The sequence below is a fragment of the Podarcis erhardii genome, assembly GCF_964252035.2.
Source record: "Podarcis erhardii genome assembly, chromosome: 11".
In the NCBI taxonomy this organism is placed as follows: domain Eukaryota; kingdom Metazoa; phylum Chordata; class Lepidosauria; order Squamata; family Lacertidae; genus Podarcis; species Podarcis erhardii.
This window is the reverse complement of record NC_138501.1, coordinates 35262387-35287730: the sequence shown is the minus strand read 5'-3', so window position 1 is coordinate 35287730 and position 25344 is coordinate 35262387. Positions and strand designations below refer to the sequence as shown.

The 25344-nt window shown below is 40.3% G+C and overlaps 2 protein-coding genes and 1 long non-coding RNA gene across 6 annotated transcripts in view; 1 reads left to right on the top strand and 2 right to left on the bottom strand.

The window, feature by feature from the left end:
* The window catches only part of ERCC8 (ERCC excision repair 8, CSA ubiquitin ligase complex subunit), a 45621-nt gene extending 45385 nt beyond the window's left edge, over positions 1 to 236 (bottom strand). For all 3 annotated transcript variants that reach the window (XR_014161241.1, XR_014161242.1, XM_081880780.1), the window contains exon 1: positions 21 to 236. Coding sequence is in view for 1 of the 3 variants with exons in the window: in XM_081880780.1 (XP_081736906.1) it covers positions 21 to 97 (77 nt within the window). In the remaining 2 variants the exon portion in view is untranslated. The remainder of the gene's footprint in view (positions 1 to 20) is intronic.
* An 89-nt stretch (positions 237 to 325) lies between these two features.
* Positions 326 to 25344, top strand: part of NDUFAF2 (NADH:ubiquinone oxidoreductase complex assembly factor 2) — a 46265-nt gene continuing 21246 nt past the window's right edge. Inside the window, exon 1 of the mRNA XM_081880813.1 lies at positions 326 to 619. Within this exon, the coding sequence (XP_081736939.1) occupies positions 490 to 619 (130 nt within the window). The 5' untranslated portion in view covers positions 326 to 489. The remainder of the gene's footprint in view (positions 620 to 25344) is intronic.
* On the bottom strand, positions 2623 to 21048 carry LOC309352380. Of its 2 annotated transcripts, XR_014161279.1 has the most exons (4): positions 20919 to 21048; positions 16218 to 16353; positions 4558 to 4654; positions 2623 to 2724 (listed from the first exon to the last, which is right to left on the bottom strand). It is a non-coding gene; the product is annotated as an uncharacterized lncRNA (long non-coding RNA). The 2 variants fall into 2 exon arrangements; XR_014161280.1 differs by lacking the exon at positions 20919 to 21048 and having other exon boundaries at positions 16218 to 16862.

Genomic DNA, 25344 nt, shown 5'->3' with positions numbered 1-25344 from the left:
TGCCCTAAGCCTTGCTTTACCTCCTGGTAGACTCAGCCCGGCGAAGCCTCAGCGGGTCTTCCAAGCCTGCTTGGCGGGCAGAAATAAAGCCCAACATGACGAAATGTGATAAGCCGCAGCCACGGCACCGCCATGTTGGGGGAGCGATCTAGCGCTCATTGGCTCCGAGTGAGAGCCCCTCAGCCAATGCGGGGGCTTGTTATTTAAGACGTCGTCTCGCGTCGCCAGTGCTGAACGGGAACAACACAGCGCCCATGCGCAGAGTTTTGGAGGCGGGGCGTCGGCGGGTCGGCGCGCGCGCACTCCACACCCCTAGTCAGCGTCGGGCTTAGCTTGAGCTGCGTCAACGGCGGAAAGCGGACGTGACATTTAAACGGTTTCTCGACGGTTCGAGGCTCGCGACCGTCACGTGTTTGAATCCTGTCAGTGTGTGGGGGGGGGGCAGAACTCGAGAGAACCGCGCATGCGCCTTATTCTTCTTCCACAGGCATGAGCGGCCGCGTCTGGCGGCTCTTGCGCTCGCTGAGGCTCCGGGTTTTGGGGCCAGCGAAAGAGTATGTCGGCGCAGACCCCCAGGGCAACAAGTACTACCGTGTCCCGAAGCACGAAACCTGGGCAGGTGAGGGGAGGGAAGGAGGCGGGGCGAGTCGGTCGGAAGGTCAAACCTGGGTTATGTTTACGAGCCGCGCACTCTCCTCAGAAACGAGCCCAAAGGTTTTTGCGTATCCAAAGTTCCCTCTGGCCGAGCTGGAATAACGGCCGCCCTCTCGGTCGCTCACACGCTCCCTGGAGCCTGGCGGGAGTTGAGAGCCCGGCGTCGTCTGAAGGGCCACAGGTTCCCTACTCCTGCCTTTTGCTTCCATTTAGTGGGCAGAATCCTCTCTTCAAAAGCCACCTCAGTTGGACTTTCTCCCAAGGAATGGTGTATAGTATTATTAATCTGTACTGTATATGATGGAAGCTGCCCAGAGTGGGTGGGGCGACCCAGGTGGGCAGGGCACAAAGAATAAATTTATTATTGTTGTTACTATTAAGGCTCTGAAGACCATTGAGAGCTAACTTATTACATACTTCAGGATCCTCTGCAAATTTTTAGGGATCTCTGGGCTTGCTGGCAGTGATGCAGGCAGCTGGATTGAACTGTCATTTTATAAATTAATATTTAATATTTTGTTGGGAGCCGTCCAGAGTGGCTGGGGAAATGGGCGGGGTATAAATAAAAAAATAATATTAATTCTTATTATTTCCCACAGTGCCCCAGAGCGATACTTGGTTGGAATTGTGGGGAATTAAAAAGGTAGTTTTACATTCAGCTGTCTGATGCTGTACCAGATCTCCAAGGCAGGCATCGCCAGCGAGCCTCTGGGACATTGACAGCTGCTCAAGGATGCCAACTGCTGACACAAACTCTGTGAATAACCAAAGCCCCAGCCATGTCCACTCAACACTTAAATAGTATTCTATTAAATGGGACTTAGTTAAGTGAGGCTAGGGTTGCAGCCTAAGGATTGAACGCTTACCCGGAAGAAAGTCTAATCAAACCCTGCAAGTTTTATTCTGATTAAAAATGCCCAAGGGTCGGGCTGTATGTCTGATAGATCTCAGTGGAACTTACTTTTGAGTAAACATGCATTAAATTGCACAGGGCTTTATTTTGACCAAAGCACATGCACATTTTATCTCCTTCACTGTTTAGGCATGGTCCAAAGTCACTTTGGGGCCCATATATATAATTTCTGCCTTAGTACTGTACAGTGTTCCCAAGTTTTTGATACTTGGCTTACTCTGTGTGTGTGTGTGTGTGTGTGTGTGAGAGAGAGAGAGAGAGAGAGAGAGATTTATAATAAGAGGTATGCTGCAGTCTTGCCCTACTGAAGGAACATTCCAGTTGTTTTAAGACAGCATAAATTATACCAGCTTTCCTCAAGATGGTGTAAAGTTACACCAGATCCAGTCCCATTCTGGAGCAAGCCTACTAGTAACTGAGCTGGCCTAAACCCATCAGAGGGAAAACAAACAGACTTACACCACCCTTTATGTTGATATAAGTTCCACTGGACTGCTAGGTTACATGACTGAGCAGGACAAAGATAAAATCCAGCTCTGTAACTGATATATATATATATTTCTAGCCACAGAAGCTAGCTGAGCCTCCAGTGAAAACACTGGATCTAGAAACACCCACAGACTACTCACTTTCCTCTTTAGGGAAGGAGCACAACCCCATCCAGAACAAGAAATTGAAGACTTTCTCAGGCACTGGAACCACTCGACCACAGTGTCTCTGTCTTGCCAGGATTCAAGCTCAGCTATTTTACCTCATCCATTTTACCATGTATCTGGTAGACTGCACTAATTTTATTAAGATATTAACCAAGTTATTCTGTAAGTGAAACTTAGGTTTGTATTCAACATTAGTTCTACTCAGTTGAATACAACCATTTGTATTTACATTTTAAAAATCTATTTTTATCTACCGTGACCCTAGTATAGTTAAAATAAAATTCTTTATGCTGTTATTTTTTCTAGTTGCCAAGAGAGCTATGCTCTCTGATCAGAAAGTAGCTTTACTGGAAGGTCACATTTGAGCTAAAGTTCCAATCAGTAATTTACAGATTGGGATTTGGAGAGAGACAGTTTTAGTACAGAAGCTGCCACCTGCCAGCCCATTGTTAGATTTCTTTATGTATCTTGAACGATGAGGCTTTTTTTCCATGAAGTCGTCTAGAAATAAATGATTAATAATCACATTTTAGAAATTAGCACTGAAATTCTATATCTTTGTACATCTATGATATTTTGAGTTTACACTTGAAAATATGAAGTATATTGTGCACATGGGCACCAGAACAGGGTCTTTTCTGCAAAGGCCACCCAATTATGGAATTTAATTGTCAGCCATATCAGCCCAGCTTCATCTCTTGTGTCTTTTGAACAGGCCTGAAAGATTCATTTCATTCTTTTGTCTTTTAATATAGGATGATGGTTACCAGATTGTAGTTTTCAATGTGCCACTTTTTTCTTATGCTGTTTTTATATTTTTAGAGATCATTGGATATTTTAAATGTATTAAATGTGTTGTGTTTGTATGTTTGGTTGTAAACTGCTTTGAGAGATAGTCTTGCCTCAAAAGCAGAATAGAAGGGTTTAATTTAAATAAATATTATACTGGTATACCGCTTGGGTTGCTGTGCTTAACTGCAGCTTCCTATTGAGTTTACACTTAGTTGGAGACCTGAATGTCTGCGTGAAAGGACCCTACATAGGATTGTAACTTGTCTCAGCATTAGCTGTTCCCAACTATGTCTGTATGACTGCATATTCTCAGATTTTTTAGCACGTTAAACTTGTTAAAAGATTAGTTTGACAGTGATTAAATAATACAATTCCATCATGCTTGTCCCGAGAGAAACATCCAGGCTAAGTCATTTACTCTGAGATGACTTCTGAGTTGCCACTCTTGAAACTGGATGAGCTGGAAGGTGGGATTGGACACTTAAGCAACCATGATTGATGACTCATTTTTAGTATCTCAGTCAAGTATTTCACTAAAAAGGGTAGATTTATCTGTGTAATACATTTATTTTTTTTACTGTATAACACTGTCAGGGCTTCACCATAGCTTTGCTACATGATGAATTGCCCTTGCTATACCAGCCTATATTGATTTTCAAGCTATTCATATCTCAGTAATTACAAAACAAGTTCCTTGTACAGTTTATGCATTTTATTACAACATGCATTCAGTGTGAAATAACTTCCTATTTGGTAATATGAATACAAAAATGGTTTGTAATAGTAATAATGAAAAATTATGCTGCAGCATAAAACATGCTAGACATTTAATATCTAGCACATATCCTCTAATGCATATTGTAAATATGTTTTTAAAACTTTTTTAAAAAGTTTTGAGATAGGTAGTACAATATTAATCAATAAAACACCTTCTCAGTATGGCAGCTTTAAGAGAATGAAAGTGGTGGAGGGGAATCATCACTGGTTTGCAACAAATCTCATTTCATTGTCATCCTTTGAACAAAGAATCAGTGCAAGTTTATATATGAATACCATCACTTGGTTAAACAAGATCGAGCAGGATTTTTCTAAATAAGTTATTAGCTGGCACCATTCTTCGAGTTCTTCATTTGAAATGTCAAGTTTCAAATAATATAAACGTTCCCAACCTGTAAACACCATTGTTTGTTTTTCTGACTGCCTAGAATAACCTATATCCAGATTATGTTTTTGGCGGCTGCAAACAAGACACCTAAAAGGTTCTTGCGCTTATAAACTGAAGTTGGCCAATGAAGAGCAACCAAGCAGGAATAATAATAATAATAAATAGACATTTGTATACCACCCTTCATCCGTAGATCTCAGGGTGGTTCACAACATAATATTACAATATAAAAATGGCAAAAAATATGACAGTGTATGGTCTTAGATGAGTTAATTTGGAAGATGCTTATTCTCACCATCATAAATATGTACTAAGATCACAAAACTTCAAATATTTGGAACCTCAGTTTGTATCCATTTGGTAAGAGTCAGGCTCACCTCATACAAAGATGAGGATGCTCAAGTTTCAGGTTCTCACACTTCCCTCTCTCCTTCTTCTGTGACGTGCATTTTAATCTTGACTGAACTATCCTGACTGACAAAGAGAAACGTCATTTGGTCTACTTCATAACATTTTTTATTATCTCTTTCACGGTGACACAATTAGTTTTTTTTTTTTAATATGATTCAAGGAATTAAATAAGATATAATATGAACCCTTAGCTTAAACGATTTTGTGCCTTATTGGGTCAGCTAAACAAAGCTTAGCTTGCAGCTATATTTATTTGAACAGAAAAAAGCAAAGTAGTATTAATCATTTTTAAAGTTTTGAAAGTTACCTAAAGACACATGGGGTTGCTTGGAATATAAAGGTTACTTAAGATCAGAGGCAAGTTTATTAGTAACAAATAATCATGTTAGTTACAAACATGCACATCTAGCTGTTGTTTGGTACTCTGTGGATGCACCCAAACAAAGCTAATTATTTTATATTTACATTTGTTTATTTGAGCCCCTGCACTCCCTACTAGGATGTTTTGTTGCCCTGGGTATGGTTTGTCATAAAAGAGTAGGATTTTAAAGCAAAGATAAGTAATAAATCAGTAGTTTCATTGAGATGATCAAAGTACTTTTTTTTGTTTCTGTTTTTAAACTTCACCTTAGTTTCTGAGGCCAGGTGGGTAAATCAAAGGCTAAAGCAAGTTAAGTTGGTGTTAGCACATGATGAGTGACTGTGACCAAGTATAGAGTCATCCAGTTTGTCAGTTATAGTGCACCCTGGGACCAGTTTCAAAGATTCATTCTCCAACAGGATGTAGTCTTTTTATGGAGCAATGCCGGCTCCATTTCCTTGTGGGTAGAAGGAAAAGGTAGGGTAGTCTCCTGACATAAAAATGTGACATAGGTCATCATGCCAGCAAATGCAACAGGAATTTCTGTTCACCTCTTCCCCCAATGTGTTCCCCAAAGAGACTGCAGAGGGCTGTGAGACCTGCTGACACAGATTTAGGGGAGCAACACAGATGTTGCAGGGGAAGGAGATGAAGCGGAAATTCTATTGTACAAGCAGAAGTCAATTATGCAACTAGAATTAGTTATTTAGCCATTATCTTCTGTTTTTTATATATCATATTTTCATGCTCTTGAAACATACAGCAGAAATGGCATGTTGCATACCAATTCTGAGTTTCTTTGTTTCCAGTCTTCATCTTTGGAAAAAATGGTAATTGAACCAGCAGAGGGAGTACTAAACCCTTAGAACTATAGGTTTTGCTTTAGTCCTAGTTGGTTTCCTTTTGAATATCCTTATGAAAAATACAGTAATGTATGAATCTAATCAATGCCTTAATCACTTTGGGCAATATTTTTGAAACTGGGTTCTGAGCAGAAGGGGTTGTCCCTAATTGCCCATGTCATACTGATAATGGCATATAAACAACGAAGTTAAAAGTTTTCTAGAGTACAGTTGTGATACTGTAATAGAAGAGGAAGATGAAATGACAGGAGGACTGTACAGGTTGTCTTTTTTCTATGTGCTGATAGGGTCCTAAGAACTGATGCACCATCTGTCATTATTTTTTGCTTTCACTACAGAATCTATTTGGAGTAATTAGAGTTGTTATCTGAATAAGCAGCTACTTGGCTAGATTAAGGAAGGCAGGGTCTGTTTATAAAAGCATCAACTACTCGTTTGCAATTTTTAAGCTATAAGGGTGCATGTTTTTACAAAACTATCAATTCTTAGTACATTCATTGTCTAGTCGCTGATAAAACTGATTTTTCTCGTCTCCTGTCTTTCATCCCATTGTTTCTTTTCATTCTTTTTAAATGATGCTGTAGATTTATATTAATGTATACATTGTATGCAGTATTGATTAGATACTTTGTACCTCAGAATGGGGGAACAACGATGACACACAGATACTGTATACAATTTGTATAAATACTACAGTGGCATGATTTGTGGGAAACTACTGTATTCTTTGATAAAACACAAACCTGTAGAATTTAAGTGTGGCCAGACGGCGGCAGCATTGATTCAAAAAGCTTTAGATTGATGTCTTGTCTGTGCACTCTTATTTCCTCTTGGCAAACAATATTGAGAGATAGGCCATATCTCCTGCCCTGTTCCATTTTAAAGAGAGATGCTCTAGATTTGGAACAGTACAAATATTTATTTCTTTATGAATCACTTCCCATAAGATATCTCAAAGTGATTTTACATTAAGAACAGCAACAATTTAAAGTGTCACATCATAATCACAATAACAGTGTAGAATCATAGAATTGTAGAGTTGGAAAGGACCATGAGGATCATCTAGCCCAACCCCCTGCAGTGCAGGAATCTTGCCCAAGTATACAGAATTGCATCAAGGAATAGAAACAGTCAAACTACAAAACACAAGAGAGTGGTAATAATACCAGTATTATCCTTGTGACAAATTGGCTAAAACACTAACACAATAAAGTAAAAATTTGAATAATGAATCATGATAGAGTGATGTTCATAAGGTCATTATAGCAATGCCTTATTCTTCAAGGGGCATGTGTTTCTGTAATTTGTACTTCCTATATCCTCTTGTCTCATGGCATTTCTTTTTTATTTTAAATAATTTGATCATAAATTTAGATTTCACTTACAGATCCAAGCACTACTACCATTTTCCCATTGCAAATAGAAAAATAAGAATTCTGTTTTAGCAGAAATGTGCATTGGCAGAGTACTAACATTGTACTCCTGTTGACCACCATCTAGTATTTGTGGACAGATAATGTGCTATATCTAATTTTTTTTTTTTTAAAAAAATGTTCCATGAGGGTGTGTGTTTTTGAAAAGAACAGTAAAATAGGTATCTCTGTAGCAAGACTTCCCCTCCCTTCAGCCTGACTTCCATTGTTAGGGAAAAAATAGCACTGTAGTCATAGCAGCTATTAAAATTCAAAATTGGAAACAAAAATTGCCTCACATCATTCTCAAAGGAATGCATATAGAGCCTTAAAAATAGCTCTTTAAGAGTATGAGCTGCCACCACTCATTTTGATATACTGTTAACATTGATGCCTAACAAATTTTGATAACTTGTTCCTGGATCAAAACAAGCTGGCTGTTTTGTTAGAGTCTATTTCATGGAAGTATTTCTTGTATTTTAACTTCAGTATATATGATCACTCTATTATTTTTAAAAATATTTTTACTTTAAGTTGACCTCTTGTAGAGCCACACATCTGCTCTATGCTTTTGTCATCCCCCCCCCAATCCACAGGCAAATCTGTGCTAATAGTGGCTAAATTAGTGTAATATAATACTTTGACTTCATGAGAACTCTTCACTGGGTAGCTTTTAATAGTCCAATAAAAATCTGATGTCTCATCTGCAGTATAAAGAATGGTCAAAAGTCAATTTTTCCTGTGATGGGACTCTGCCTTCAAAGAACCTGGGGGTCAGCTTCTGATTACATAGTATTGTAAAAATGCTGATTAAATGTATTCATAGGATCATCTCAGTTCCTAACAGTGCAAATAAAATTCATAAATTATTTTTAAGTCAGTGGTGGTATGCAATAATCTTGTTTTACAAGTTGACTCTTTACATTTTGTCCTTTTCTATAATCTGCCTCTGGGTTCTGAAACTTCAGATCCCTTTATTATCTGTTTTGTGGTGCAATAAGCAATCTAATATTGTTGTTGTGTTTTGCTGTCATAACTCTCCTTTATCTAGTTCAGTTTTATTTTAAAAATTTGTACACTGCTTAGTTTCCAAAACCTAGCAACATCATTTTAAAGTGTGGAGGAGAAAGAGGGATTTAAACCTTGATTTTAATTTTTTGCCCAAGTAATTTCATTAGTCCAGTAGAATGCATATTTAGCTCTTGAAAACAGTATTGCACCTCTTTAATGAAATACACCTAGTATTCTGGAATGTTATTGTAATATGGTTACCCATTCAAATTAATATTAAGATCCTAAATTGGTAATTTAAAAAAGTTTTCCTCAGGAAAATAATTTCCTGATGTTGTTTTGAAGACTCCTACATTTTTATTTTTAAGTAAGGATGTGGGATGTTGCTGGGCCTCCAACTCCTTCATCACCCCAGACCAAAGGCCATGTTGGCTGAAGTCTATTGAAGTTGGAATCCAGCATCAGTTGGAGAGCCAGTTCTCCATCCCTATTTCGAAGCCCACTTTAAGAATACTGGCCACAATTTTTAATATATGAAGAAGCAGGCACAGGAATTTTGTGTGCATTTGGGCCACAAGGGGAAAGGAGGAAGCTGGTGCTCTCATGTTTATTTGTATGTACTGCAGAGGTGTCTTGGTAATATGAAGAGCCAGGCATGGGAAAGGGTAGGTTGGATTTGGGTACCAGGAGTGGTGTTTCTTTTTGATTTACCCTTCCTTTGCATCCCAATGGCTTGTTTGGAAACAAATCCTATCATCTGCCAGTGAGTGATACATAGTCTCTTTGTGAAAGTTTCACTGACATCTGTATAGTTCTATGCTGTGTTCTAGTTACTGAGGATTTTTTGCCATAGATGTTGCACATAGTAATGTGGTGGATTTCTTTGTTTTATTGGCCCCAGGGATGCCTTGAAATGTGATAAGATTTACATTCGGCATATTCTATCTTGCTAAGGCCTGTTTGCAGTGACAGGATTTCAAATGGTTTCTGGATGCATGCATAATCTGTAGCAAAAATGGCACAGTGCAGCTGGTATTAATGAGCTGTGTTTACTATTTGGAGGTTTTAAATAAATTATTTCAAAACTCAAGTGTAGCTTTAAGTGCTTGCCAAATGGCACTTTTTGTAATTCAGATTCCATTGATGGGAATCAGGGAAAACATTAGAAATGATTTCTAAATCCCCATTCTCTTACACTTAAAAAGAACAACACATTTATAATAGCACTTTAAGTAAAAATGGAAAGTGTCCTAGAGTAATTTTTATGGTGCTGAGGAGAGAAGGAGATTGATGTTCAGCATGTTTGGTATAAATATGATACTTTGTATTCTCGTGCAAGAAAAGGAAGTCATCAATATCTTTTTTTAATAGTTTAAATTATGGAGTAATATATGAAATTAGAACACACTATGTGCTGCTATTTCTCTGATGCTTCTTTGCTAATATTTCATGTTAAGTCAGTTTGAATATTCTCTAGTCTTCTTGTAAATGAAATTCTCACACAAATGTAATTTCTAAGAAAGTTTAGTTAATTGGATGGATTAAGTTGCTAAAATGGTACAGCAGGCTTCAGTTTGTTATTAAATCATTGTTAACCTGTTTTTCCATAAAAAAAGGGTCCCAGAATGACTTGCAGATATCAGTTTAATAAAACATCTCCTGCCCTTAGGCATACAGTCTAAAAGACAGTACACAAACGGGGAAAGGGGTTGGGAAAGAGGAAGAAAATCAAACCAACTTGGGTGTTAGATTTTAGTTTCAAGGTTCCAGCTGGGTTAGAAACAGTTCAAGAATTTGACTTAAGTGGTCATTTTTACTGCATTTTATAAATTCATGATGTATATCACCATGATATTTTTTGAATGAGTTGTCGGGTTAGAAATACTTGTGTAGAGTGAGGGGGGAAAGTATTTGATCCCCTGCTAATTTTGCCCGTCTGCCTTCTGACAAAGAAATGACCGGTCCTGGGTTAAACCACAGAGCCTAGGACTTGCTGATCAGAAGGTCGGTGGTTCGAATCCCCGCAACGGGGTGAGCTCCCGTTGCTCGGTCCCTGCTCCTGCCAACCTAGCAGTTCGAAAGCACATCAAAGTGCAAGTAGATAAATAGGTACCGCTCCGGCGGGAAGGTAAACGGTGTTTCCGTTCACGGCTTAGTTGTGCTGGCCACATGACCCGGAAGCTGTACGCCGGCTCCCTCGGCCAATAAAGCGAGATGAGCACCACAACCCCAGAGTCGGCCACGACTGGACCTAATGGCCAGGGGTCCCTTTACCCTTTACCTTTATTGTAGCTGTGAGAGACAGAATAACAACAGGAAAACCCCCAGAAACCCAGAAGACAAAAGTCACAGATTGATGTTCATTATAATTAGTGAAATAAATATTTGATCCCCTATCAACCAGCCAGATGTCAGGCTACTTGGTATCTTCACTGTATGTATTTAGCTGAGATTAGAAGCACCTGCTGTAAGGGAGAGGCCTTACCTGTAATCCCAGCTCATTACAGTACCTGTACAAAAGACACCTGTACACAAATTAGCCACCAAGACCAAAGAAAATAGTTGGTAACACACTACTCCTTGAAGGACTGAGATCTTGCAGAGCCTGCAAGGTCAACTTACTCAAGACAGCACATGTACAGGCCCATCTGCAGTTTGCCAGTGCACATCTGAATGACCCAGAGGAGAACTGGGTGAAAGTGTTGTGGTTAGATGAGACCAAAATCGAGCTCTTTGGCACCAACTCAACTCGCCATGTTTGGAGGAGGAGGAATGCTGCCTACGACCCCAAGAACACCATCCCCACCGTCAAACATGGAGGGGGACATATTATGCTTTGCGGGTGTTTTTCTGCTAAGGGACAGGACATCTTCACTGCAACGAAGGGACGATGGATGGGATCATGAGTCGTCAAATCTTGGGTGAGCACCTCCTTCCCTTAGCCAGGGCATTGAAAATGGGTCGAGGATGGGTATTCCAGCATGACAATGACCCAAAACCCACGGCCAAGGCAACAAAGGAGTGGCTCGAGAAGAAGCACATTAAGGTCCTGGCCAGTTTCCAGACCTTAATCCCCTCGAAAATCTGTGGAGGGAGCTGAAGGTTTGAGTAGCTACACATCAGCCTTGAAATCTTACTGACTTGGAGAGGATCTGCAAAGAGGAGTGGGACAAAATATGTCCTGAGATGTGTGCAAACCTGGTGGCCACCTACAAGAAATGTCTGGCCTCTGTAATTGCCAACAAGGGTTTTGCCACCAAGTACTAAGTCATCTTTTGCAAAGGGATCAAATACTTATTTCACTCATTATAATGCACATCATTCTCTGACTTTTGTTTTCTGGGTTTCTGGGGGTTTTCCTGTTATTCTGTCTCTCACAGCTACAATAAACCTACCATTAAAATTATGGACTGGTCATTTCTTCGTCAGAGGGCAAATTGGCAAATTTAACAGGGGATCAAATACTTTCCCCCCTCACTGTAAATAAAGGAGGATCCAGGAGTCACTGTTACCTTAGCTTAGCCAGTGGCAAGGCCCTGCAGTCCCATCAGTCCTTCTACTTTAGCCTGATGGAATATACTTGAAAACTGAATTATGTTAGCCATTGCTAGAGATGATAAAAGTCTTCATTCAAGTCAGGTAGTGGTATTGGCAAGTGGAATATCCAGAAGAAAATTGTTTTGGGAAGACTGGAAAAATAGAAATAGCCAGACCTCATAAAACATGCATGCAAGTGTATGATAACTTTATGTCTGTCAACCTAAAAAACTTAGATATTATCACATCTGGATTTTATTTGCTTGCTGAGATGACTGTGTTTACATTATTCCTGCAGTTTGCTTTTGCCAAGGCTATTCACAATTGCCTATTATTCTATCATTCATTTGTATACTAGTATTACATTTGTATAGTAACATTAATTTTAATCACAGAGTTCAATGTTACGTTAAGCATTCCACATTTGTTTCTTGAGTGAGGCATTTGCTTCCTTTAAAAAGGGGGATAGTTGCATTTAAGTGTTGGTCCATTTTTTCAAAAATGAAATAAAAAATCCATCTGTTCATCTGTCACATGGATGAATGTACATTATCATATTTTAAATTGACAGCTTAATCTTTCTGTTTCTCAACTTCTACTCTGCTTTTTTTGCTACAATTCTTACTTGCATGCAGAAAAGGATCATAAACTGTCTAAAATAGCACTGTTTCTCCCCTATCTTTTAGAGTCTTTTTGCAACATCTCAGTGACCTATCAACCCATGGATAGCTGTTTTAATAGATCAGGCTTCCTCATACTCGGCCCTCCAGATGTTTTGAGACAACAATTCCCATCATCCCTGACCACTGGTCCTGCTAGCTAGGGATCATGGGAGTTGTAGGCCAAAAACATCTGGAGGGCTGAGTTTGAGGAAGCCTGCTCTAGATGGCTACTTGTCTTTTCTTCTATAGTCCTAGCATGCTTGTTAACTTGCTGGTTAAACTATTAAAGACTGATATCCTTCCGTATGTGAATGTCGTATTTCTCTCAGCTTCCATTGTTTGACAAATGCAGGATATTTTAATTGTTCATAATTTATATTTGCAGTATATGTTAGTCCTTTTTGAACTAAATTCAGGCCATTTGCAGTGATATTGCAACACTGGGAATTAAGTCTGTATGAAAATAAGGAGCTGTAATAAAATCAAGCTTGATGGACCACACATTGCTCATCTTCGAATCAGAGGAATATAACCTTTTGCACATGAAAGGAGGCAGGACCTTTTATCTAAAAAGATGGTTAAAACAGTAGTTCTGATTACTGGTTTGGCCATATTAGGGTGGTAAATGAAATTGAAATATAGTTTCTATCTAGTGGAGAGTTCTCCTTTACAACACACACGTGCAATTCTGGTTCACACAGAACTTTCTCCCTTCTGTATGTATGCCAAAGCAATTCACTTAGCAAAAATCAGGAAAAAATGAATGTACAAAATGACCCCTTGAATGCTGGTGAACAAGAGGCACAAGAAAGGAAAGGGTACTCAAATATAAAGAGAGAATACATTATAAAAAGGGAAATATATGATTCTGAGCTTTGGATTCATCCAGTGGAGATGAGTGATGCATTGTTAAAGATCCCTGAAAGCTGTTAAGAACTCTTGAAAATGATGAGTAAAATGTAAAGAAATGTGCAGTGCTATTGAAAATTGATGTGGGAGACAATGTAAAGAAGTGGTGTGTGTGAGAGAAAGAGAGATACGTTTACAGACTGTTGAAAAACAAAAACATCACCACCACAATGCTACATTGGAAATCTAGAAAAAGAGTGACCATGGGTAACTAGTAAAACACCAACATTGAAATGCTGAATGGCATTTAGCAGATTCTTCAAATAAGTATTTGAGAAGAAGAATGTTAATAACACCATTCAAAGATGTTTGAGGGCTCTTGAGAGAGAACTGAAAGAAAAAGCATTCCACTGAAAAAAAGAAAAGCAATTACTTGGGAAATGGAATTATCTATGTAGTGAAGGGTCAAGGCCAAATTAACCAGTAACTTTATTGCTAGTGAGAAAGTAATGTATTTGGGAAGAGTTAAGTATGGGAAGGCATGCTTCATGTACGCACAGGGGCTACCAAGCACTCCAACAAAGGCTTTGTTGCCTCACCAGTGGTAACAACTTTATTAGCGAATACATATTTGTTTGCAAATACATTTGCTTGCCAATAACTTTTAATACTCAAATGTCCCCTTTTCTAGTTTTTCTAGCTTATGCAAATAAAATATTTTCTCAGGCACAGGCAGTATACTGTTTGTGAGCCTTCTTCACAGGAATGGAGCTCTTCAATCCCAAAACAACTCTTTTTTTGCAGAGGCCATTGCTTTATCTATTTTTGCTCACATTCCTCAATATGTCACACACTTTGTCTTAGAGGAGCTAGCACAAAGGTGTGAACTATAGTACCCTGGTCAGTTTGCCAGATTTGCAAAATAGCAGCAGGAAACTGTCTGCAGAGATGGCTTTCCTCTCATGAGAGTTCTAGCTTCAAAAGCTGGGTTTCAGTCAACAGTAAATGGGTATTAACTGGAAGGAGACATTGAACGCTTTATAATTGGAATAGAAAAAGAGGGCAGTTGTGCCCTGGAGAAAGTGAGGTGCATGGAAATAATATAGAGTACAGTATTAGGGTGAAGTTTATTGTGAAACTTGGTAGAGTTGGGAAGACAAGTCTTGGGTGGAGCTGTGAACCATTTCTGTTTCATTTGTCTTTGGACCATACTGTATGTTGCATCATGTTAAGTGTACTTAAGATCTGAACCAGGGGCTTGCACCAATTTCCCTCTCAATCACCCTCTGCCCGATCTTCTATTTGTTCCCAAAGGTGTCGTTTATTGCAAATATGGTGCATGGTCAAATGGTTCTGGGGTGGCATTTTTAATTTGGAGATGCACAGATTTCCATAGAGCCATACCTACCTTGTCTTCAAAATAAGCCAGTTTCAGCGTGCTTTTGAAGAGGTGTGAGTAATGTAATATGTATTTGGTCCTTTGTCTCATTCGGGGATTCGGCTCTTTTCCATCAAATTTTACTTTGCTCTTTATGTTGTTACCTGTGATATAGATTTTCTTTTAGTCTACTGAAGTAGAGTGTTAGTGCAGTAGTTTTGTGTCCTCTCTCACTCTGGCCACTTTCTAAACATGTAAGGAGTATAGCTTCTTTGGTAAAATTTGCTGACTTAATTGTGTTTCCAATTTTACGTTTAGGCTATACCTTTTTTATTGCTATCTCCTGTTACAGTACATAGTCAAAATGGATCTTTGTGCTGAGAGCCTATGATTATTCAAAAATCCACAGCTGCTGACAAAGCACTGCAAGGGATCAGATTCAGGCTGCAGAACATATCATGCTCTGATGCTCCTGTAAATCAGTAGAGCGGTGTGTTCTTCCCTAACGTTGGCTACCCAGAACCACTTCTGATATGTAACCTGCAACGCCTGTATGAATGGTAATCTTTATGAAGCCCCACATATAATGTCTATGAAATAAGAATTATTAATCTGAACAAGGTGTTTTCTAAAGAACAGTAAGAAATTTAAATGCATAGGAGGTGGATTGAATAGAAAAGTATACTAGGAGAAACTTGCATCGATTTCAAGATGAGGTTGAAAGTACTAGTGGAGTAAGACTGAAGGAAATGCCAATATTGATTTGCTTTTGGAAAAGAAATAATTAACTGTCGAAGTTGTCCACTGGGTGATCTATTTAATATATTTTTCTTATATTTTAATTCACCCTCTCCCATTGTACAGGTGTGCTCACGTATACATAAATCTGCAAATATTATGCACAAAGAAAGAACTGTAGGTTATTAAATGGTTATGCTTTTCATCTCAAGTTGCACATATAGATTTACAAGTCTGAAGAGGATTAAATACTTGAATTAACCCCGTTTAACAGTGGAATCCTAGGCACATCTACTCAGAGGTAAGGCCCATTGAATTGAATTGGGATTCTTCCCAGATAAGTAAGAATATGAGTGAGTCCCAAGATTTATTGTCTGAAATGAGACTAAATTCAGTCCATGCATTTTTAAAAATCTTAACTAAGCTGAAGGGGTATGGGTGCTATGCTTAATCCCCCCCTTAATCCCCCCTCTGCTTTCTGCTACTACCTATATTATACTTGTGACTTCTTACCAAGGAGGATATATATGCCTCTGTTAGAAAGATAACAGGTTGTATATGATGAGTTCCCAGAAGCTCTAAGAAGTGGTAGGATATCATACGTCCTTTAGAGGAAGAAGCACCCCAGAGAATTATGAAATCGCAAGGCAGGAGTCCATTCAGAGAAAGAGGAACTCCCAGATTAACTCTGCCTCATGCAGCAATATACAAGACTCCTTAAGGCTTCTATGTTAAGTGTGGGGCTTGATCTCTTTTTAACCACTGCAGCAAGTACCGGTATTCTCCCATCAGAGTTTGTAGGAGGGGCAACTGACCTTCAGGTTTTCTTTTTGAGGAAGATCAATCATCAAACCACTAAATTGGAGGAGTCTTCAAAGCCGTCTAGTCCAATCCTTGACCGGGTTTTCCAGCACTGGATCTGAAAGTCTTGCCAGTATTCAGTCTGTTCACCTTCAGAATAAATCCAAGACAATGAAGTAATTCATGCATTATTGAGATAAGGGAGCAGAAAGAACAGATCCCCTTTCTGCAGTCTTGACAGAGACACCACCTGTGTTCTTCTTCTTCTCCTCTTGCAGCTGTTGTTCAAAGTGGTCCAAAAGATTTGATAATTGCCCTCACAGGGCGTAAGAAAACCATGGTTCATGGAACTGATAAACATTTCCTTGTGTATGTTTTGGTGGCTCCTAAAGATAGTATGTTTCCTTAATCAGGGGATGCCATTGCACTTGAGGTCAAAAGTGGCCTGTGTGCCAAAGTATATGCAACCATAACCATTTAACTCTGCTCTTGACTACAGCCTCCCTCATCTCACCCCATTCTCATTTTCTACACACACACACATACACACACACTTTGTCAAGGGCACAAGGGACCCTAGGTACACCTCTGCCTCCGGAGCAGGAGAAAACAAGCTTGTTCTGTCTTTTATGTGACACCTTATCCAGGCTAAACATCCTCAGCTCCCTCAACTGTTCCTCATAAGGCATGTTTTCCTGACTCTTGTACAGAGATTCTCCACTTTGACTTTTAGTAGGGTTCTATCTGAAATGGATTTTTCTTCATACAGGCATGGAGAGCCTGCTTGTGTCATTTAAATAATGTTCCCTAAGTAAAAAGATCTCTGATAGTTGCTGTTCCTCACATTTTTCTACTGCTATTTTCTTCTTCTGTGTGGAGTAAATTGTTGCGGCTGCTGAACAAAAGGTTACTTTGAAGCATAATCATATCTGAGAACACCTCTCTCAGATGTTGCTTCATATGGATTAGGATACATCGCAGGGCCATCCCAGTTATCTACCGTAGTTTTCGCTCTATAGGACGCACTTTTTCCCCTTCAAAAATGAAGGGGAAATGTGTGTGCGTCCTATGGAGCGAATGCAGGGGGGAGGCAGGCAGGAAAAGCCCCCAAAAGCCGCACACAAGCTCCGCACGGCTTTTGCAGGCTTTTCCTCAGGAGGGAGAAGGGACTGACACGGCCAGTCAGTCCCTTCTCCCTCCTCATAGAAAAGCCCACAGGAGCCGCACGCTCCTTAAAGGGTGCACGGCTCCTGTGGGCTTTTGGGGGAGGTGGGGGTATTGCCATAGCCGCGCGCAGCCTCTCCCTGCCGGAAAGGTTGCGCGGAGCTAAAGAATCCATAGCCTCGTTCAGCCTCTCCCGGCTGGAGAGGTTGCACGCGGCTATGGCAGAAGCCAAGACAGCGAGCGGGATGCGTCCCACTCCCTGCCTTGGCTTCTTTGCTATTTGGGGCGGGGGGGGGGAACCCGGGCTTCCCCGAGAAGCTCGCAGAGCAGCAGGAAGGCTGCACGCCTTTCCGCTGCTCTCCGACCTGCTCTTTGGGGCTGGCGGTGGGCTTTTCCTTGCCAGCCCCAAAGAGCAGGTTGAAAGGAACCCGAAGCTTCCAGAGTGCAGCGGGAACTCCCGCAGTGCTCCAGAGGCTTTGGGTTGCCTTCACTGAAGCCTGGAGAGTGAGAGGGGTCGGTGCGCACCGACCCCTCTCGCTCTCCAGGCTTCCAAGGTAGCCGTCTGAAGGTGACTGAACACACCTTGAACGGCACCTTGTTTTAGAGGAGGAGAACAAGGGGGAAAAATTCTCCCCCTCTCTGTGCAGTGCCTCCTGCCGCTTTGCTGAAGGGGCGCTGGGCAGAGAGGGGGATAATTTTTTTTTTGTTCTCCCCTCTAAAACAAGGTGCGTCCTATGGTCGGGTGCGTCCTATAGAGCGAAAAATATGGTAAATATGATGTCCTGCCACTCCATTGAATGTAAATTATGTTCAGCAGTGCTGTTCTGGGTGTCCTCTTTGTGGGCGATCTTAGGCTATATGCAGTGTTAGAAGCAGATATGAAAGCTAGGAGCTAAATGGTACCTTAAATCTATGTTATGGGCGCAACAATGGAATGTCTAGGCATGCTTATTTATAACAATACAACAAAGCTGAAAATGAATGAACTGCAGCTAAAATTATGTTCATTTTTCACATGGTCTAATCCTTCCCCTGCCCAGCCCCCTAATATTCTTAAGAGGGTCTCTTCTCCAGTCTTCAGAGAGTAGCTGGAAGTGGGAAGACAGAAAAAGCTCCTCCTTTCCTTCCACTCTGAATTTTAATCGGGAATCTTAGGTGCAGTACTGTACCCAGAGCTCAGAAACTGCTCGCGCTAATGAAATTCCTTGTCTCAAAATGCTCCTAGAACAATGGGAATTTCAAACACTGGCTACATGTGAGTATATCTTCATGGTAGGATTGTCTGATACCTTAAGAAGATTAGGTGTGTTCTGGCTTAGGGGCAACCCAGGAGAGAGTCAGTAGTTTTGTTTCCATACTTCCCTACATGCTGAGCTGTGTAAATGATGAAGCAATCAAAGAAAGGCATTGCAATCTCCCTGCAATGATTGTGGCAAATCAGGTACTGAGTAAAATCCTCTTATTTGTGGTCTGGGACCGCCAACTGCAGTGCAAGGGTGATGGGCTATGTCTGCTTCAGGGTCCAGTAATTTGACAGATTTAAGGGGGGGAAGTATTTTAACTTGCAAATTGCTGTGCAGCAGGAATCATTTGAACCTTCTCTAAATTAATTTTAAGTTTCACATTTGGATAAAAAAGTGCATCTCTGTGTGGGAGTAAGAACTGAGTATGTCGCATGTGATAGCTGATGTATCATCTCAAATCCCTGTGAGGCATGGAAGCCTTTTCACCTTTTAAAAGAAAACTACAGAGAAGCAACTAATCCATGGTTTCAAATACAGCTATTAGCAGAGCTGGAAGTAAAATGGAATCTCCTGAGGCCTTTCCCACATGGCTGTTAAAAGCAACACAATGGAATGAAATAAGTATGAAGAACTTGCTGTGATTCCCACGGTTGGTGAAATTTCTTGTACTGAGTAAGTGTGTGTGGGTTCAAACACTAAAAATGAGCTTTAATATTTAATCATCTGTCCTTTTTCTGAGACCTATACCTGATGTCTTTAAGATATAATCGAGAATAAATTATTATTTCTATGGTTCCACCATTAAATATATACTGACAATATAGGCATATTCATGTACCAGGATGCTAGGAACAAGGTATAAAATGTGGAAACTGCCCTTAAACCTTGCTTATAGTTGGAAATGATAATTATCAGATTAAGTCAAAAGTAGGCTGAAACGTTAGCTTTTGAGGAAGGATTTTAATGAATTGAGGAGGTATCACTGTGCAAATGTCCAGGGAGGGAGTTCTGTGCAAGGGAGAATGGACAAAGCAGGATATACAGATTTGGTTGGTTGAGGATGGAGGAGCAGTAGAAGTCAAGGTAAGGACATAATGTAAAAAAGGGTAAAATGATACATTGTTCCAAGGCTGTGGAGAACTTTAAGGTAGAGACATTGGGATTGTGGTAGATTTAATTGGGTATGGAAAACATATCCTCTTTGGAAGAGAAGAGGATATGGATGTGTACAGGCCATCCCCTCTTCTAACCCTCCCTCCATCTATTGGATTTCTGGTTGCTTGAATACTGGGCCATCAGGCCTGGTAATGCGGTTACTTGATGCCGGCTTGGTTCATAATAAGACTTTGATTGCAGATGTGGGAGTGCTGAAACCTGCATGGATGAGCTTAGTGTTTAAGGATGTTTTTAATAACTGATGTTATTAAAATGGTTCCAAACTACAAGAAAGAAGATTCCACCTAAACATTAGGAAGAACTTCCTGACAGTAAGAGCTGTTCGACAGTGGAATTTGCTGCCAAGGAGTGTGGTGGAGTCTCCTTCTTTGGAGGTCTTTAAGCAGAGGCTTGACAACCATATGTCAGGAGGAGGAGGAGGAGGAGTTTGGATTGGATATCCCGCTTTATCACTACCCGAAGGAGTCTCAAAGCGGCTAACAATCTCCTTTCCCTTCCTCCCCCACAACAAACACTCTGTGAGGTGAGTGGGGCTGAGAGACTTCAAAGAAGTGTGACTAGCCCAAGGTCACCCAGCAGCTGCATGTGGAGGAGCGGGGAAGCGAACCCGGTTCACCAGATTACGAATCTATTGCTCTTAACCACTACACCGTGCTCTGATGGTGTTTCCTGCTTGGCAGGGGGTTGGACTCGATGGCCCTTGTGGTCTCTTCCAACTCTATGATTCTATGATTTTTAACCTTCTGTTGGAAGCTGCCCAGAGTGGCTGGGGAAACCCAGCCAGATGGGCGGCATAGAAATAATAAATTATATTATTATTATTATTATTATTATTATTATTATTATTATTATTTTGATCTGACTCAGCTTTGGGTACTGAGTGCAATCCAGGGTTGGCAGTGCTATGGCCTATAGATTGCCATTTTATAGTCATACCTCATGTTACAGAAGTAACAGAAGTAACAGAATGGATTACTTCTGGGTTTCGCCATTCACACATACGCGCAACATGACATCATGCACAGAAGCAGTGAATCGTGACACGCACAGACGTGGGTTGCGTTCTGTTCAGGTTGTGAACAGGCCTCTGGAACGGATCGTGTTCGCAGCCAGAGATACCACTGTACTCACCAGAAATTGCCCCTGCAATGGGAGGGGGTTTGAAAACCTGCACCTGGTGCTGAGAAAAAAGACAGATTGGGATTCCTGTTGGTATTTTTCTTACTCTGCTGCCTGACAGCTTCCCTGACCAAGGTAACTGGTGGTTGTAGTTGAATAACATCTGGAGGGTCTCACGTTGGTTACCCCTGATCTAGACCCATTCCTGTCTCCATCTCAGTTCAGACTCAGTTTGGGGATGAAATTGGTCTTTGTCACCTTGATGGACTACCTTGATCAAGAGAGGGACAGGGGAGTGCCACCCTATTACTTGCTCTCTCAGTAGCTTTTGGTTCTACCAACTATGGAATCCTTCTGGACCAGCTTTGTGAGGTGGGAGCTAGGGGAACAGTGTTGCAGTGCTTCTGCTCATGCTTTTGGAGAGTAGCATTGGTTAAGTGGCAGTTATGCTGTGGAGTGCCCCAAGGTACTATTTTCTTCCCAGTGCTGAACAGCATCTATATAAAGCCACTGTGTATAGCCATTGGGAGATTTGGGGCAAGGTGTCCCATCTTAATACCTCCCTTCCATTTCATCCTCAGCATTACCCCCCCCCCCATGCTGATTTCTCTGATGACATCCTGTTGCCATTTTGGGAATCAGGGTGGAGAAGTGGTAGTAATAGTTCAAACAAATGGTGTATCATGCAAGCCAAGACTTGACCCCAGTGATTCTGTGTTACTCCCAAGTAACCAGTCTATTAAAATGGTATGTCTTATGTGTGGTAAAATCTTGGCAATTACCATTTGTATCTTTGCATTCTGTAATAAAAATTGAAAAGCAGAGAACATGCAGGGGATGGATGGGGAGGGATCCAGTGAGCAGTATCAGCATTGTTGAGAAGATATTTAAAGTCATGCACAGCTGCTGGAGGGAAAAGTAATAAGAAGAAAGAAGGGAAAACAACACTTTGCATATTTGGGATTTAATATCCTTGGAGGAAGAGACAATCCATTCTAAAATAAAATATTTCACTTGACATAATATGCTCTGTCTCTTATACATTTTCTTTAAGCTATTGTAAGAAATAGCAGCTTGAATAGAAAATTGCCATCTTTTAGAGCCGCCCAGGAGAACAATGAACAGTTAGAACTATGAGCTAGCGGCCCTCTCTCCCTCTCTTTTTAGCAATTTAAATTAATTTTTATATTTTTGTATTTTCTCTTCCATCAACACTTAAAAATAAGATTTATATCAAAGAGGAGGAGGCAGCACCCTTTCAAAACTAAACTTTTCCTACTCAACTGTTTGACTGTTTTGACACCATTGAATCTTTTTAAATTTTGCCAAGCTAATTTCTGGATTTTAATCATTGCAAGATTCTGGAAAATGAACAGTGACAACAATAGATAAAACATGTAGCTTATCTGAAAAGCATAAAAAAGCCCACTGAACATCTTTTTTATTCTCCTATATTTCTGAATGGAATAAAATTTGCAATGTAGTTTAATTTTGTATTGCTTTTTAAAGGACCAGATATTGTTCATAGCTTTTTTAAATAAAAAAATTAACTCTTTGAATACTATGCAAAAAAATTTTTTACCTGTCCTAAGCTGATATATGCTTTATGTGAGCTAGTTCTGTTTTAGTGCCCCTTAAATTCAAACATGAGAAAATTGCAGAAATTTACAATTCAATGCGCGTTTCATCAGGGAGGAATCCACAGATTGTTTTGACACTCAGTTACAAATTCAGCATGAAGATGGACGTCTCATGAAATTTGCAGCTGCTGATTGAATTTATATTTCCATAAAGCCCATCAACAGTTGCAGCCTGAAGGGAAGTGTGGGGGGGAAATGACAAAAATTGTGAGGCTAGCATTTTTCTTCAGACTTATAATGACAAATTACTTGTAATAAGGTCTTACACTGACCAGGATTAAACGAAAAATATAGGCAGCCAGAAGGGAATGATTCTACTCCCCCCTCTCTAATTGATTTGAACTAAAAATGTCTAGAGTTGATATCTAAATATATGTTTAGTCATCTGCAGAGTGTGCGAAATGCATCCACAAATCAGAAATGTTCCAACACTGAAAAATAAGGCACTTGCAGGTAATTATAGAGGATTTATCATACAGGTAATCTTATTTTGTAATAACCTCCCATTCTAGAAGATGAATGTTATGCTCACATAAAAGTAGGTCATCTTCATTAGGTTATAGGACACCCACCCCCCACTGTGGTCTTCTTCCTCTCAGCTCTGAAATTGGTTTTTCTACAGAGCAAAAACAATGTATGTCTAAAAGCCATAAACCAAGAAGAGACTGCTCTGACATTCAAATACTCATAAAACAATTAGTGAATTAAAAATAATTGTACAGATTTATTCTTGTTTTAAAATGTTAAACATGAAATTTTGATCCTATGTTTCCATAGAGAGAAAGGGAAAAAGTTAAATGTTTTATTAGGTGTTGGGTTTTATGGCTATAATATTGTCGTTATTATCCTTGAGAGAATAGAACTCCCTTAATATCCAAGTTTCCAAAAAAAATGTGTGTCTCAAGACTATTGGAAAGTTAAACATTTCAGGACTATAGCCATTTCATTTAATTGCTAAGGGATTTACATGTATATTCATGCATAATTTGGACATTCTCATCAAGCTATACTCTCAGGACTTTAAACTGATCGTTTGAATTTGTCCCACCCTATCCTGAAGACATGAGGCAGGTAAGCCTACTTACAGACAGGTAGCTCGTAGCACTAACATAATTGCTGTTTCACTGTTACCTACAAACAAAATTGCAATTCATTTTCCACACTACTGGGAATATTGCATCCCCACATCTATATTTCATTCATACCAGTGTATATGATATAGTGGCTATGATGCTGAAGAGTAAGGTCCAATTCAGCTGAGCTGCCTTTTAGGGGAGGGAGGCAGATTCCAAGGGATATCTCTCCCTCCCTATCTCTCTGTGTGTGAATGTGTGTGTATAGTTTGAAAGTGTTTAATTAGAACAGAGCTTTCCAAACAGTGTGTTGGCTGCAGTGTGTAGGTGTGTCACACAAATACTCCTTGCACTCCTCCCAGGGCTGGAAAGGGATTAGTTTAATCTCTGGTTTGCTAGTAAAAATGATAAATGTCTAAAACGCGTATCACCAACATGAAACGTTTGGAAAGCTCTGAATTAGAAATATAACAACAAGCAAAATGTGACAGCAAACTGAGCTCTCGGAGCTGCTGGGCTGTAGCAGCAGTGTCAAAGGGTGGGGAGGGAGGAATTGGGGTTAGTGGTAGGCAAACATCCTGCATGGACAACTCAGGCCAACAAGGAAGCGACTGACCCAGGCAAGTGGGTGGCCCTGGCAAACTGTGGAGGTTTGACAAAGTCTACAGGGAGGGATGAAGTGTGGTTGTGATGAGTTCTAGTAGGTGAGAGGTGGCTTTGGCAAGGAATAAGGTGATGAGGTAGTTTTGTTGAGTTTTAGGAGGTGTCTTTGGTGAGGTAGAAAGGAAGGGGATAGGCAGAGTTGGTAACTGAAACAATCATGGACACAGCCCCTGGTATTGAATATGAATGTAAGGAACAGAGAAGAAACTGCGCTATAGGTTGAGGGTGGGTTTCAGATGGGGGTACCCTACCTGCACTAAGTGAGGGGCCCACATTGACCCCCAGGAATACCAGACCATCTCTCCTCCAAATCTAGCTAAGAAGAGGTTACAAAGGTTTAGGAACAGATAGGTAGCCGTGTTGGTCTGCCATAGTCAAAACAAAACAAATTCCTTCCAGTAGCACCTTAAAGACCAACTAAGTCAGTTCTTGGTATGAGCTTTCGTGTGCATGCACACTTCTTCAGATACACTGAAACAGAAGTTTCCAGACCCTTCTATATAGTGAGAAGGTGGGGAGGGGTATTACTCAGAAGGGTGGTGGGAATGGGTGATTGGCAGATAGCTGTGATGAGCCTGTTGACGACTCTTAACGACTGCAATAGGTCTTACAGGAAAAAGCAAGGGGTGAAAAGGTGAAAAATGGCTTTGTCATGTATAATGAGATAAGAATCCAAGGTCTTTGTTCAGACCAGGTTTTTCCATGGTTTTGAGTTTGGTGATAAGTTGTAATTCAGCAGCTTCTCTTTCCAGTCTATTTCTGAAATTCCTTTGTAGTAAAACAGCTACTTTGAGATCTTGTATAGAATGTCCTGGGAGATTGAAATGTTCTCCTACTGGTTTCTCTGTCTTGTGATTCCTGATGTCCGATTTATGTCCGTTTATTCTTTGGCGTAAGGTCTGGCCTGTTTGTCCAATATAGAGAGCTGAAGGACACTGTTGGCATTTTATGGCATACACAATGTTAGACGATGAACAATTAAATAGTCCCGAGATGGTATGTGTGATGTTGTTGGGGCCAGTAATGGTGTTGTCCGGGTGTATGTGGCAGCAAAGTTGGCAT